We start from the raw sequence: 17,026 nt of genomic DNA on the forward strand, positions 1-17,026 counted from the left end.
GTAGTTATGTGCTGGTTGGTTGATGGTTGTGTACCTGTTGGCAACTGTTAGGTTCTGTAAATATGTTGTGTAAGGCTAAGGAAGGTAGTACGGTATTGTTGGGTCTATTGTAATCCTTGGCCAACCATCTCTAGTCTCTTCTTTGTAACAATTGCATGTGCGAATAAAGATATATTTTACTGTTGTACTTGGTATGCATTGTCAATTACATTATTATTTCCTGTATTTAATTTATCAGTTGTAGCGGTAAACAGTGGGAAATGCCTTCTTGATTGGGTCAATGAATGGAAGTATTTGTACATTTTTCTTGATTGTTTTGTCTCAAGGATAGATATTCTCCTGTCTTCCGTTTTCTTATTTGCAATACTACATGACTAAACTAAAAGAGTAAAATCATGCATAAGGAAATTTGAGAATTGGAATATTTGAAAAAACCCTAATCTTGTACTTCATGTGGATATTGAACTGTGATAAGAAACTAATCTGTTTTGCATATGTGAGTGTTTTCAATGAATGCACTTTATAAAACATTAGAGAAATATGAAACCTATATTAGCTTGATAAGAGGATTGCATGGAAAGTCTCATTTTATAGAATTTGAAAAGTGAACATCAATCATTACATAAAGAAACAAGCTTATCTTTCACAAGCATAGCCAAGATCTGCTTGAAAACCCTCGCCCTCTAGAGGAAATCAAAGGCTGTGTTGTCTAGCAAATTTTTTTTAAAATATCTGTGAACTTAGAAGAGAACCTAAAGAGAGGCTTTACCTAAAGGGAGACAACACATAAATAGTTAAATTCAGGCATCAGACCATGTCCAAAATGTCATGGCAGAATGCACACCTAGAATACATTACCAATCAGCAACTCTTCCACATTGGATGCATGATTTCTGCTTTTGCAACCTTTTGTAGTGTCTTGATTTAATTTCCAAATCTTGGTGAAGAACTTGTTACTCTTGGACTTTTCATACTAAAGAAGCCCTTGATTTCCAAATTGCTGGGCAGTGCCTTTACCATCACAGTTTAGGACCATTCAACTCTTGTTCAACAGTGAAGCAATAGCAGCATTGTCACTTGATCATAAAGTACTTTCCAAAACATTATGCATGTATTTATTATTTTTGAGATGAGATTATTATAGTACATCAAAGGAACATGACAATTATATCAACTTAACAATACAATTACATTTAAAGTCTCCTATAAAGATAGAAAAGATACATATGAACCTACATCATCAGAGACTATACATCCTTACAAAATCAAGCAATATCAACTTTCAGAAGCATGATCAAATTCGTCTTAAAAATCCTTAACTCACATAAGTTGAGTGAAGAACTACCCTAAAGAAAAGTAGCCTTACATATTATCTTCCACAACAAACAAATTGGAGACAACCAAATTGTCTTACAAAGTTTATTTCAACTATCATTGATCATTTAAGAGTCACTGAAGAGAAGTAATTGCCAAGAGGGGCGAAATACTTAAATTCATCCTAGTTTCATGCCCAAAAGGGATTGACAAAAGTTCACCTGTGGAAGACATGACCAAGTAGATCTTCTCTACTAGAACCTTTGCCCATCACGTTGTAATGTCCCCTTCTCATCGATGACCTTCCAGTGGTCCATTAGCCTATTCCTGAGACCCGTAGGCTAGTGTTGACGTGTATTTTGTACACAACCAAACACAGAATAAAATACCCAAATGGTACCTTATCCTCTCTTGAGTAAAGTCTCTGAATGCTGAAGATATCGCGAAAAGGATCAATCAGGGTGACTTCAAGGTTCTTCGTTGTAGGATCTCTACGTATGGATAAGCTCTCTGTGGTATGATGTGATTTGCTAGAATCACAAGGGGACTTACACTTCAATGACCTGAATGTCTGATTTGCTGGAATCACAAGTCCTACTAACTAACTGGAAGACAAACAAATGGCAAAAGGTACAAGGTTCAGGAAGTCTACTCTACTACCTAGAATGCGAGAAGATGGATGAATGACTAGGTGGAGTCCTACTGGGCTGGGTCTCACCATCAGGCTGAACAATTCAACACCAACTCAGTGCGATCTTCTAAGGGACGCTTCTAATATGTTTAAATCGTACACCATCTGACAATGATCACCATTCAAGAAAATGCATGAAACAATAGACGTGTAACGACTTATGATTAAGCTCATTTGTTCCAGTTGACCACGCAAGGCGCACTTACCATCAGCAAGAGGCTAGTGGTTTGGATTAGATGGATTCCACACAGGTGCATTCAACAATTTCCTTCATTCGATCTAATCATCTACCATCTAGAATTGAAGATTCAACAAGAAACCATGCATATTGCAAGAAACAACACACTTCACCATTACTTCAATGAAAATGGAGTTTGTTTACAATCAATGGCAACAATTTCTTGCCTTGTCCTCCTATTTTACTCTAATTGCTATTCTAGACTATTCCTCTTCTAACTACTCTCTATCTATCTTCTATTCTCCTCTCTATATTTTCTATTATCCTTTACAAATGAAGAGCCGGGGCTTATATAGTGCCCTTAATACAATTCAATGGCTAAGATCAATTTGAGATCAATGGCCAAGATTCAATAATGAAAACCCTAATTAGGGTTTGTTACAACCATTACATAGCATTTAATGCTTGACCAATGATAAAATTACATTTTTAGGACACATGTCTTCTCTGGAAAATTCGACCAATGGATAGCTAGGGTAGGTACATCGAAGTTTGTGCCATCTCCCATGAGTTAGGTACATTGAATCTGGACATGCTGAGGTGGACCACACCGACTGGAGAAGTGATGACTGGGATGCCACCTCGTCCGACACTTGGTTGATGCCAATTTGATGTCGCTGAGAAGCTAGCTTTAATTAACTCTTCTGAAACTATCTGCTTCTTCAACGAACCCTTGCTCTAACTTCTTTTGTCTTTGATGTGCAGGATGATTGATGTACCTCGCCTTGAAATGCTGGATTGGAAGAAGTTATTCCTGATGATGCTTGACCGAGGAAGGCCATCCTTGTCGATGCTAGGCTGGAGGAGGTCGCCCTTATCCTTGCTTGATCTTCTTGGAGGAGACCGTCCTTGATCTGGCTTGATTTTCCAGCTCCGGGGTCTCCATTTGATGCCTACACAAAATATTAAAGTTAGTCCTTGATCATTAAAGGGTAGAAATTAAGACTCAAAAAGAAGGATTTAAGATATTAATTAGGAAACTTCATGATAAATCTAGAGTTATCATTTCCTAACTAACTAATCAACACTTAGACTTTTCTAAAAAAAGTGCCCAAAAATCAAGTCTTGAACAAGGATATTAGGATAATTTCGCCATACCTCCTCTTGAGTACTCAAAAAACTTGACAATGATGAAAGAAAAACTGGATTTTGCTAGACAAGGTTTAGATTATAGTCTTCCCTTGGATGAATTACGCCTCCATTAGTCTTCAAAAGAATAAATTCCACCTTCCTTAGCCTTCAACACTTAGAAGAAATTTGCTCCAAGCAAACTATATTTCGCACCTCCAATTTGCCCTCTAGTTTCGCACTTAAAGGAATGATTGAATGATTTGAAATGTGAAAAACTCCTCCAATATATAGAGCGCTTCACCCCTTGCTTGCCCTAGGCCGACTTGGCAAAAAAGAGGTTAAAAAATAAATAAAATCTCCAAAAAGGGGGGCCGACTTGTAAAATAAAAGCAAAATAATGCCTTGAGCGCTCACCAATGAATTTTAATTTAATAAAAAATTAATTTTAAATGCCTCCAAAGTAAAATTTCGATTTTCTCAAGGCTTAAAATTAATTTATTAAATGCCAAAATGCTTTTAATTTAATGCGAATTTAATTTTAATTTTCCAAATGCTTCAACTTTAGCAATTTTGGCGATCTAATGCAAATTGGAGAATATCACTTTTTAAAACAAGGCTTAATGAAACTTCATGATGATTTCGCCCTAGACCCTCAGAGAGGGTCAAGAGCGATTTTCTATTCTAGGCTTATAATCCACCTAAATTTGATTGTTGAACCCTCATCGTTATTTCCAAGATCAATTTCCTTGCACAATTGAGTAAATTCATCGAAAATCTTGAAGGCAAAAATGTCTTTTGGAGGAATTTCGCCCTAGACCCTCAGCAAGGGTCAGGAGCGATTTTCCCAATTTTGCTCAGAATTAGCATTTTTCAACATTCTAAATCTTTTCCAGACATTCCAACTAGGCCTTCTCACTGACTTGCAAACTTAGCTCCATCAAATTTTGGAGAAAAGGTGTGATTTTGAGGTTTTTTGCCCTGGACCCTTAGCAAGGGTCAGGAGCGATTTTTTCATTTTTGACTACAAATCCTCATTTCCTTATCAAGACACCTTCTCAACTAGCTAGATCGTGTTAATGCCTCCAAAATAAGCAAGAAAATCCCTTTTCAAGTTTTTTCACCCTGGACCCTCAGAGAGGGTCAGGAGCGATTTTTCAAACTTAGCTTGATTGCTTCCTCGTTGATCGTCCAAGTTATATTCAATGGGCAAAACACACTTCCTTACACCATTCCAACCATAAAAACCATTTTGACTTTGCAAGAAAATGTGCCTTTTGAAAATTTCGCTCTAGGCCTTCAGAGAGGGTTAGGAGCGATTTTTGCAAATTAGACCAAAATGCTCCTCTTTTCACCTTGAAACCTTTTGCTAAGGAGGATTTCATCTTGTTTCATACTATGAATAAAAATTCATGTCCAAGAAAAGTCCAAAAAATGTGTATATAAAGAATTCCGCTCTGGACCCTCAGAGAGGGTCAGGAGCGAATTTACCTTTCTTGGGCAAAACTCCTTCATCTCATCATCTTCAATCAAGTCTGGATACTTTATCACGCTCATTTCATCCTTCACCATGCCTTCGACGTCTCAATTTGACCAAACAAGGCCAAAAGTGACTCTAATAAGAATTTTCACCTTGGACCCTCAGCAAGGGTCAGGAGCGATTTTGAGATTTTCATCAAGATCCTTCATCATTTCAAGTTAAAACTTTCTCAGGCGAGTGGAGAAAGTCATTCATTTTCCATTCATGCCCAACACTTGGTCTTTTTTCACTGCAAGATGAGGGAAATCAAAATTTCGCCCTGGGCCCTCAGAGAGGGTCAGGAGCGAATTTGTCCTTAGCCTCCAAAATTCATCATTTTTTGATGCCTTTAAATCTTCAATTGCATCAAGCCACATCTAATCATCCTTCCAGGAGACCCTGCACAAAACAAATTAGAAAAGTCAGTGACAAATATACCTTAAATAACATTTTCGCCCTGGACCCTCAGCAAGGGTCAGGAGCGAAATTACTTTTCTAGGCTAAACTGCTCAATCTTCAAGTTTAAAATCACTTCACAGGGCAAGGTAAGATCGTTGTCAAAGCCAAGAACAAGATTTCAAGCTCAAACAAGGTGGCAAATGAAGTTTATGATGATTTTCGCTCTGGACCCTCAGCAAGGGTCAGGAGCGATTTTCCTAATCTTGGCCAAAATTCATCATTTTCTTCAAGGTTTCCAATCAATCCCAAAGTCCAAACAAAATGCTTTGCAAATCAAAATTTGGTCAAATAAGGCAAGAAATGAGTCCTAGATTGATTTTCGCCCTGGACCCTTTGGAAGGGTCAGGGGCGAGATTCGCTTTGGACCTCCTGAGAGGGTCAAAAGCGAAATTCGCTTTGGACCCTCAGGAAGGGTCAGGAGCGAAATTTGACTTTTTGAACTCTTCGTCAGGATAATTTTATGGAATATAACATTTGACATTTCCTTCTATCTTTCTTCTTTCTTATACTTTAAGTTATATTCCATATATACTTTCAGGATGTTTGAGAGTGGTTTCAGACCTCTAGGAGTTATATTGCAAAATCTAGTTTTTGGAGGTTTTTCAGTTTCCAGACTTAGTCAAATTTCAGGATCAGGACATTCCAGACTTAGCCAAATTTCAGGATCAGGACATTCCAGACTTCATCATTCACCAACTTGACCTAACTCAAGCCGAACCTGCTACCCTGGTGATCCCCTCAGCGACACTCGAAAACTAAAGGCTAACAGACAAAACCCTAAAAGACCTAAAGGACAAACCCTAAAAAGCAGAAAGCAGGGGTCCCCATTTGCAATGGGCCGATGTGTGAAATGGTCACAACAGCTAGGTGGAATAAAGAATGAGGGTCCAACATTGATGAGGCGAGGACTTACTATTTTTAGTAAGTCGGGGAATGGCTATTTTGGCGATACTGTCCTACTGAGCTCTTCATGCTCTGTCACTAGGTGCGATGATCATGCTTTTCGGAGCATTAGTTCTTGACTTACTATTTTTAGTAAGTGGCAGTGTGGCATAATTCTATTTCTGGCAGTGGACAGGGTCCTGATCCTGCAGCAGTTCAGTGGTCTTCCTGGCTTAGTTTCATCTGGTTTTGGCAGTAATCAGTACGGGAGTCATATGTGACACAATTAAATATTATTTCCTTATCCTAAGGTTTAATATTTAATTAATTTGATTAATTGCTACTGATTTATTGAATTTGGGATTAATGCCTAATATCTCCTTAGTATTTGGCGAAATTCATGTGTAATAAAGGATGTCAAAATTATTTAGAGGAATATTATTTTATATTGCATCTCTAATATTTGCCAAGTGATTAACGTGGGTCCATGCCTTTTGGCGTGAAGTTTGACTTATGGGAATGGTGCTACACTTGGGGTCCACGTGAGGTGAAATGAAATGCAAATGAAGTGGAGTTTGGAGAAATTTGCATTTGAATTTTGATGGTGAGCAGTTATAAATAAGAGCCTTGGGCTCCCATTTCAGGCATCTTGAAAATTTGTAATGTTATGTTGCCAGTTTGGCGACAGAACTTGAGGCTTCGGAGTCCGTCTCCCTAGTGCTTCCCGGTTTCGTACTTGAAACATAGTACCTAGCTGTGTGCTATATTCTACTACATTTTCAGAGCTTTCCATAGTCATTTTTGGTGTTGAAGCGATTCTGGAGACTTGTTGTTTTGCCTGTGGCTGAAGTACATTTTCGATCACACCTCTCTGCTGAAGCGACTGACGGTTATGGGTATCAGCTCTATCCTCCTTCCCAACAATGGTGATACATTTTGTGAGTTTATAGCAATTTTAATTGAGTTTTGAATTTCCTAGACCAAATCGAAATTCTTAGGCTAGGCGTGGGTTTTCTGTTTGCATTGGGATGCGTGCCAAATTAATGAGGGTTTTTTGGTAACATGGCTTTGGTTGGTTGTTATTGTAATTGCTCTAGTGTGGGTTTGGGACTGGTTTGGAGTGATTTGGATGTGTATTGAGGGAGTTATGAGCTTTTTAGAGTTTTCATAGGCTGCTGGTTTGTAATTCCAGCCTGCGGATTGGTTGTAGCAGAAATTTATGTTCTTATGGGAATAATCTGCACTACTCTCTTTCTCTTATCTCCATTTTTGTAAGGTTATGTAGTAGTACTGCTAACCAGTTCTGCTTTGTAACTCTCATCCTGCTGAAAAAGTGGAAGAGGCTGGCTTGCCGCTTACTATTAAGCAAAATTGTAATTTCAGTCCTCCCACTGCATAAGTGGTTGAGTGATAGCTATGTGTAATGGTCCTCCCGCTGCATAAGCGGTCGAGTTGAGGTTGTTATGTAATTGCAGTCCTCCCGCTAAAATACTGCGGTTAAGTGATTCTTATTTTTGTGTATCTTACTTGGCTGGTTCACCGCCAATTTCCTTGTTTTCCCACTAGATAAGTGGAAGGGGCCGGCTTGCCGCCCAAGCATTGCATTGTGTTTCAGTTTCTTAAGCTAATGATCCCCTCAACACCGTATGCTCTCACCTTCCCACATTGGGCACTTGGTGATCAGAAAGTGGAAGGGTTACTTTCCTAGCATATTTCAGCTTATGATTTCTAACCTTAACGGGTTAACTTCTTGTTGATGTTTATTGTTGGCCTTCAAAAATAAAAATAAAAATAACTGGGATATTACACATGTCTTAGGATCAGGCACCCTTACTGCTTGTTCAACTGAGAATAAATAGTGATGGTGTGGCTCATTAATTATGTCTTTTGTCACATAGTTATAAAAGGTCTTCTTGTCTCACCATTTACAATCCCTTTGATAAGGGTATGTTCCTTGAAGCACATGGTGATTTAGAAGATAGTTTATAGGGATCATTTTGCAGATATTTTGAGGGCTAGTTTGCCTCCTGTTTAATTTTATGCTTGATTTGAATCATGGAAATTGTTCTTTTTATGTAGATCATTATTTCAAAGATCTCTGAATGAAAAGCACTTTTCTGCAAATCTTCTGTCATCAAACAAAGGTAGGAGGACAAGCTGTCCATGTTGGCTATTTGAAGTCCATATTGGCCTTATCACATCACATGGTCCCTCATCATTGCAATTGAGATAGTTACCCATTGGCATTATCAATGATATCAAAAATCTGAAAGAAGCTCTAACTTGAATTCTATGAACAGCTTAAGTTCTGTATTGATTAAAATTTGTAATGTCCCCTTTTTTCTAGCCTTTTATGAAGTTTTAGCCTTTTGGCTAAGTGGAGAAATAAGGAGAAATTAATTAATTGATTCCTTATAAAGTCATAGAAATAAATTAAAAAATAAAAGGGGTGACTTTATATATAATTAATTAATTAATTAGTGACTTAAACTAAAATAATTAATTATAAAGTCACTAAAATAAAATAATATTATTTCTAGAATCCTCTAGAAGTTTATGAGACATATGGAGGAAAAAGGATAAATAGAGGTTGAGTCTCATTGTATGATCATTGGAGAATGGATTTGGATTCGATAAACTATCTAATGCATTGCATTAGTTGAATCTTTGAGGACGAAAACCTTCAGCAAATTGATAGAAGGGCTGGACGAAACCCTAGTTTCTTCTTCGTGGGAGTGGGAGATACTCAGTTTTCCCCATTGTGCATAACGAGTTTATGGTGGTTGGGAAGGACAAATCAGCTATGTTACCTCGAGCTTCTGGGACAGGGACAGCAGGGGACAGCGAGACACGTTTTCGGGACGGTAAATTTTTTTGACAAATTTGGGGACGGCAGGGGGACGGCAAAGGGGACGGCTATATAAAATATAGGGAAAATTTTAAATATATAGGAAAATTCAAAATGTTCATATGAAAACATGGATAAAGCATGCATATATTATATACATTATACTCATATGAAAACATGGATATAGCATGTGTATGATACTATGAAAACATTTTAGAATGTAAATTCTGAACATACAACATTGTCAATACTCGATATGCAATTATGCATTCATAATTCAGAATTTCTTTTTATTCACATTGTCAATATGCATATCATAATAGATTTCAAAGAAATAACATACAAAATGTCAAAATGCCCAAAGGCTACATTCCTGCTATATAGTTTCATTGTCAATTATGATATGAAAATCAAAATAGTACTAATGAATTAATATTTTATTATTTTGATTTACTATTTATAATTTATTATTTATTAATTTTAAATTTTTAAATGTTTAACAATTAATTTAACGATTTAATATTTTCTAATTATAATATGAATTAATTTAAACATTTGATATGAATTAAATTTTAACAAATTTAAAATTTAATTAATGTTGCCTTTTAATTTTTTTAATAACAATTTGAATTAATAGGGGCCCATATTAGAAAATTAAAAAAAAAAATCAAAATACGACATTTTTAATTTTTTTAAGAGTCTTAGATGTGGGGGACATCTCGCCATACCCGGGATGGATTGGGGACGTCCCAGCCGTCCCCGAGACGTACCGACGTCCCCCATAGCTAAGGCAGATGTCTCCCCGTTTCGGGGACATCCCCTCTAAATTCTTGGCAATTTAGGGATGGGGGGAAATGTCCCCTGGCCGTCCCCAAGTCCCCGAAACGTCCCCGTGACTAGGACGGGGGTTTTCAAGCCGGGGATGCGTCCCCAGGTTACAAAGCAAATCAGTCCTTTCACTTGAGCTAAATTGAGTTATTTCATTTGTCATGGTGGATGTATTGTTGAATCTTTAGATTGGCAGCTTAGGTGTCTTTTCTTATCAATCTTAGCTAGGAAGGATAGCCGATTCCATTGGTAGTGCATTTGAGGGTGAAAGGTGTGCTTGTTGGTCGTTTAACAGGTCTGAAGGAAAATCGAGCTGCCAACCCTCATACCACGATTTCCTTCATCTATCCACATTGAAGTATCGAACTTCACTTTGGAGGCCAGCAATAATCTCAGTAGTGGAGGGTGATTCTTCTAGAGCATACTAGAGGGTGATTAGTGGACCAAACAGTGATATATCTCAGTCTGAAACAAAATCGAGACAGGCAGGTTGTGTGATCAACTTGCTCATCCTTCATTGTTGAAGCATCACATACTTAGTTGAAGGACAAGGATATCATTAGAGGACAAAGGCGATCTCTCTTGTGTCAATTTAAGAAGGTTTTGAGGAGGAATCAACTGCATATCAGACTAAAATCAGAAACGAACCAGTATACTCTGGACCTACGAACTTGCTCTTATCCTTTCGATTTGGCACCAAAACTCACCACTAAGTATAGCACTTCACTCTTGAGGAAAGGACGATCATCATTGAGAAGATTTGGAGTACATTCGAACTGCCTAACACTGAAGATCTCAGACCTTAGTTGCAGCAGCAGGGGCGGTTCTTGTAGCAGGCCGATTTGGTAAAGTGGAGGCTCCCTACATCCGATATTGTTTGTTTCTTCACATCGCCTCATCCCAGGTTCATTTGCTGATAAAAATTCATTGTAATTTTCAGTATTGAATGCCAAGATTAAGACTGTCATTCTGTCTTCAGACTGTCATTAAAAGGGCCAAAACAACACTCCTTATGTGTGATCATTTGTTGCCTATGTAATGATTTTGAATAGCCAAATGAAATAAAGGAGAGAGGGGTTTGAATTTGCATCTACATTTGCATTTGTCTAAAAGATGTATGCCAAGTGTTCGTCTTAATGTCCCTAGCTGAAAGTCAACATTTCATAATAGGAATTGCATGGAAAATGTTCGATAAAATGCTTATGGCTGTAGCTCTCATTTCCATACTCTAGTTTGCATGTCAATTGTATGACGAAATGTCAATTGGCTGTAGGTGATTAGTTTTCATATAGAAGTCATATATGTAAATTGAAAAAGTTCAAGATGAGTCATTCTTTACCAGCAAGACATAACTTGATAATAGCAGGTTGAAAAGACAATTGTTTGCAAAATATTCCTTGTTTTCAGTCATCATTGGACAGGGGATATTACAAAATTTGTCATTGAGCATCACCAATAACAACCTTTACCATTCATTTTCCTGTAACGTTTTGTCCTTCACCCCTTAAAAGTGGGCCAATGTCCCACACCAACAAGGCCATTCTTTATTCCCACCTTGCTCAGACTAAAGGAAGTATTCAAGCACCATTTCAAGTATTTTATAAGCATCTTGTCAGATAAAGGGAAGGATGAATAAAAGATGCACCCAGCTGCTGAAATTTTATCCACAATTTAAAATGAAATTACACCTCTTTCGCTTTCATCTTTCCTAATTATGAATTTATTTTTAAATAGAAATCATTTCATCTTGGCTTTCTTTTCATTTGTAGACCATTACTTTATTTTTTATGCTTTAATGCAAGCTTCTTCTTTTTCATTATGTGTCCAATAATATTTTTTAATTTATCATGTAAACTATTTTTTTGTTGGTTGCCACAGCGTGGGAAACTCTTTGGCCTCAGGAACGAAAGCGTCAACGAGCATTCTTTTTGTTTGGACTTGAATTGATTTTGCAATTAAATATTGATGGGACAAGAATGTTCTTCGAGACATTTTTCCAACTTCCTGAGTGGTAAGGTTTCAACACAAGTTGGCGTTACATTTATAAGTTTCTACATTATATTAAAGATTGAAATACTTATATGCTATTGTATCTAATGGAATATCACACTGATAAAATTTTAATAGAGTTTATTGGATTACACCTCAGATGAAGGATTAGAAATAAAACTAAAATGGTAAATGCAAGACGTTTAGTGCAAAGAAAATATCAGCCCATGATTTGTTATTTTGAAAGTGGGTTGATCTGTAATTAGTGTGGATATTTTATTACATAATTCACCAAACAGATCCTATTCAAATTAAATCTAAATTGATTGATAAATTTCCTCTTCATCATGCAGATTATGAAAAAAATGGTCCTTATGTATGAAGTTTAGTGTTGTTCAGTTAATACTGGACGGGAGCATGTATAGACAAGTATAGAGCATAAAACACATATAAAAAGGAAAGAAATAATAGCAGACATAATTTGATGCTGTTTTGTGTCTAGTAGGAAAGACTTTTTACCTTTTACCTATCTAGAGTTGTCTGTTATTAGAGACCTTAATCATAGTATATGCATGCTGCCTTGAACCAAGCACATCCATCTTGGTGTGATACTCACATATAACGTTGGCACTTGTATGAAGGAAATGAGTTTTCAAAATTAGATTCACAGATTACATTGTATGGTGACCTCAATAAGGGAATTTGTTTTCCATGTTCAAAGGTATGGATACAATTGACGAGGGTGCGCATGTCTAAAAGAGATATGTATTGTCTAGTGCACATTTGATAAAAAAAGTTAGGTGGACTTGTCATAAGGCTTGATTCTTATTGACAAGTGCACACCTATATAAGGAGGAATGACTTCAATTTTTAAAATCACAAAAGGAAAATTAGCATTCAAAGTTTGAATTAGAAATGCAATATTAGGTGCACACTTGACAAGGGAAAAAGAATACTCAAGGTTAGTTTTGAAATAACATATATAAGTGTGGACTTGTATGGAGGAAATGGGTTCCCAAAATTAGATTCACAAATTACATTGTGTGGTCTGCACCTCAATAATGGAATTTGTCTTCCATCTTCAAAGTTAGGGATACATTTGATAGTGATACTCATGTAAAACAGAAACTTTCAAGATAAAAAATGTTCAACATATAGCAAATTCTGGGCACCAATGTGAGTCAAAGATGTTAATGATAATAGCTCTGGTCGGTATCCTTACTGTAACCGACAGAGCTAATCTAAATGTTCAATTGGCCTATCGGCCTTGAACATTTAGATTATTGGTACCCGTCTATACTCTATCGTATGTGCTTTGCATATATTATCAGTAATTTACTTATTACTAATTACCAATTAGCTGTCATGTATAAACCACGATTAATTATTCAAGTCTTTAGTTATCGGTTCTTCAAGAGTCGTCTCCTTAGATCTTTAGTTGTGCCCGCTCTTTGGAAGATGCATTGGTTCATGCTATAGACGTGGCTCTTAGTTCGAATATATTATGATTGCTGCCTTTATTCTCAGTGGTGGTGAATAAGAATAAGAGTCAGATCGTATGCAGACAACAAGGCAACATTAGAAGTCAGATTGGATACCTACAACAAGGTAACATTAAAATATATCAATTGGATTGGCACTATCATCGCTGATATTATTCCATGTGATATTAAACATTAGAACGACACTGTTATCTCTGATATTATTCCATGGGAGATTAAACATTAGAACAACATTGTTCTTTGTGATATCATTTCGCGGAAGATTGATCATACTGCTTGCTGTTCAAATACCTACATTGTGGAATTAAGACAGTAATACAATACCAACTGTATACTCTGCTATAAATTAAATTAAATAATATTCCTCACAGTCTGATCACACAAAATCAACATGGTATCAGAGCAGGTTCCTTTGGAGAGAGCCTTACAGCTTAAAGGAAGATCCTAAAAGGCACTATGACAAATTACTATACAACAATCTGTGTAATGTCCTCACTTTGAAATACAATTTAATAATAAATGATAATAATAAAATTAAAATATTTAAAATTAAATTAAAATATAAAATAATATAATTAAATATGATTAATTAAAAATTAATTAAGTTAATGAAAAGTCAAAAGACATGAAAGGAAAAGTTGTGACTCCCTCAACAATGAGATATAAAAGGGAGAAGAGAACCTCATATGAGGGGGGATAACTTGGAAATGAGAAGTGCAGATCTAATTTAAATAAAAAGTGCAGATCTGATTATGAGAGGTTGTGTCCCTTTCAAAGGGCAGAAATAATGAAGAGTTGCACTCTATCAAAGGGAATGGTGAAAGGGCGTGTCTCTTGCCAAAGGGCATACATGATGAAGAGGTGTGACCTCTCCCTCACATTGAGAGATATAAAGGAAAGGAATCAAAAGCATCTAGTAAGAGCACCATGGATCAGATCAGATCAGAACTGTTATTAAGTTATAGGCAGTAACATCCTTGTTCTTGGTGGTATGCATGGGGATGTGTTTAAGAAGTATCCTTGATATATGAAGCCCAATAATGTTCTTATGCAGAATTAATAGTAATACTAATATGGACTGCAATATGTATGATAGTCATACTTAATTTCATATACGTATTCATAATACATAAGAAATATATATACTTATAGTCTAAATCATGTTATTACTTTCCGTATTTAAGAAGATGGGATTGAGATGTTCCAAAGAGGGGCAGTCTAAATCCAAGCAATAGGTTAAGTCCCAAGATAGGGTGGGGATCAGTGACCAATAAGCCTTGAGGGTATAGACCCAAGATAGGTAAGGGCTTGGATCTGTAAACTTTGAGGGAACCTATTGTAGTTGGTCTCTAAGCGCTTTGGTAACATATGTAAACCCTTCTCCCTTAAAACTGAAGTAGTAGCAGGGTTCGATATCTATATTAAGAACTATGAATAATGAAATTAATCAACTAATGAGGAAAATAGACAAGCACTTGTTAATAACTTATTGAAGAAAATCTATCAATTTTAGTATATTTAAATAGATCAGGTAGGGGACATTACAATCTGAGTAACAAAGACTGGTGTAGTCACTGTCGCTCAGAAAATAAAAGACATGAGAGTGGAAGATGTGTTTGTTGGTGTGTATCTGACTTACATGACAGCAACCTGCATGATCTTAAAGGAAGCAGCGATTATATAAAGAAACCAATATTGCTTGCATACAGCTTTGTGGCAACGACTTTCAAAGCGAGGCGAATCCATCACTTCGGTTGCACTTAAGAGGATATCGATCTTTGATTTCTTATTAGCGATTACCTCAGTACGATTCACATTGCAAATCTGCCTTGGACAACATTGATTTTGACATTGGCAAAGTGATAATGGCAAACCCTCAAGCTTGGGTTTAGTGATCGAGATTCATGTTTGACAGTGAATACAAGGACTGTGGTGGTGGTTTTATGAACAGACATTGATATCGATTGGTAAATTAATATATCATGATTTAGCAACAGCCGATGATGATTGAAATGAACAGAATGACAACCTAAATATGTTGTGATCTTCGTGATCGAATAAGATAGAGATCTGCTCTGTGACAACAACATTCTGTTTTGTGACGATGACCTTCATGTCTTCATGAGCGGGTGTGGTGATCCGAAATGATATGTGAAGTGTTTCACATTTAGTGTGATCTATACTGAGACAATAGACAGTGAATCCTACGTAGAAGAAAGTTCGAAGAAGATTTGTTAATAAACATTCGATTTTCTTATGAAGCCACTTCACCATAATATGGCGAGTTCTGTTTGGAACAAAAGTTAAAACCAAAAGGATGCGATTCAAAAATAGAAGGTGAATGGATGGTAAAGCAAATGTTGTGCAAAGATTAGGAAAGAACGTTGGTGGATTGTGAGGAAGACTAATCAATTAAGAGATAAGTTCTTCATATTTGAATCATGTCTATGAATTTTCATGTAGTTATTAATTCATGCTATAACATTGGGATAGTAAATCATGAATGATTCTAGAATTGATATTTCTCTTCAAGATAGTCTTGAACTATTAGTAATCTTTTTGTGATGCTTTCAGGATGGACCAAGAAGCATGAGAGATTGCAACTTGATGCTTGCCACCATGAGACTAAGTTTGTGGTTGGAATCGTTTACTCAAAGAGGAGGAATCAACATTCAGAGGGAGACTGAAAATTCATCAGAAGCAACCTTGGGTGAGGTATCTTCCATGATTGGAACCTTGTGAGTAGTGTATACTTCCGTGACAAAGGGAGCAGCTAGAGAATCGTGGTTCAGAGGGAGTGGACTTTGTCGAGATGATTTCTCTAGTGATCAATCAAAAGATTATGATTCATGGGATGGATTCCCATGTAGACTGAAAGGCCCTTTATGCTGACTCCTAAGTCATGATATTTCTAGATAGATGAATACTTGATGAGCTTGGAATACACCAAGAATGATGCAGACTCCAACCTCGTATTTCATGAAAGGTCAAAGCATGTGGAGGTCAAGTGGAAAGGTATGTTATTCAGTTAAGAAACATTAGTACTAATGAATTGACGAAAAACATTCTCACCAAGCCCCTCTCCACAATAAATTTTGTGTACTTTCGAGATAAGCTTGGTATGGTGGAAAATGTAGTCCTAGCTGAGATTGAGTCTCAACATCATTGATTTGGTTGTATTGTTTATTATACTAATGTATTCTTTCTTATTACAAGATGTTTAAAGTGTAAACTATTATTAATGCAACTTATTAATCTGATATGGTTCTTGATTAATGTCATGTGTGTGACTCCATGACAACATCGCGTGAGAGAATCCGTGATGACCTTCTTGTACTTGTGTGTTCACCCTCTGGATGAGCCATGGTGGATATCATTGTGAGGTGACTATCTCTCAATGATAAACACTTGTATATCTAATCATTATTGCAAGGTGACGATCTTACAATATTGATTGATCACACCATTATGATGGATATCATGAGACGTGATATCTATGGATATGTCATGATGGTTGATATCTCTAGAAGTAATATCTATGGATATACCATAATGGTGGATATCATGAGACGTGATATTTGTGGATAAGCCATGATGGTGGATGTTACATAAAGAGATATTCATGGTGGATATTATGTGACGTAATATCTGTGGACATGCCATGAAGTAATATCCTTGAATATGCCAT

General features: G+C 36.5%; 1 protein-coding gene across 1 annotated transcript in view; it reads left to right on the top strand.

Annotated features, from left to right (window-relative positions):
• The window catches only part of LOC131050901 (lycopene epsilon cyclase, chloroplastic), a 270,496-nt gene that overhangs the window by 225,506 nt on the left and 27,964 nt on the right, over positions 1-17,026 (top strand). The window contains exon 11 of the mRNA XM_057985246.2: positions 11,726-11,858. Coding sequence (XP_057841229.1) covers positions 11,726-11,858 — 133 coding nt within the window. The remainder of the gene's footprint in view (positions 1-11,725; positions 11,859-17,026) is intronic.

The sequence above is a fragment of the Cryptomeria japonica genome, chromosome 2 (assembly GCF_030272615.1).
Source record: "Cryptomeria japonica chromosome 2, Sugi_1.0, whole genome shotgun sequence".
In the NCBI taxonomy this organism is placed as follows: Eukaryota; Viridiplantae; Streptophyta; class Pinopsida; order Cupressales; family Cupressaceae; genus Cryptomeria; species Cryptomeria japonica.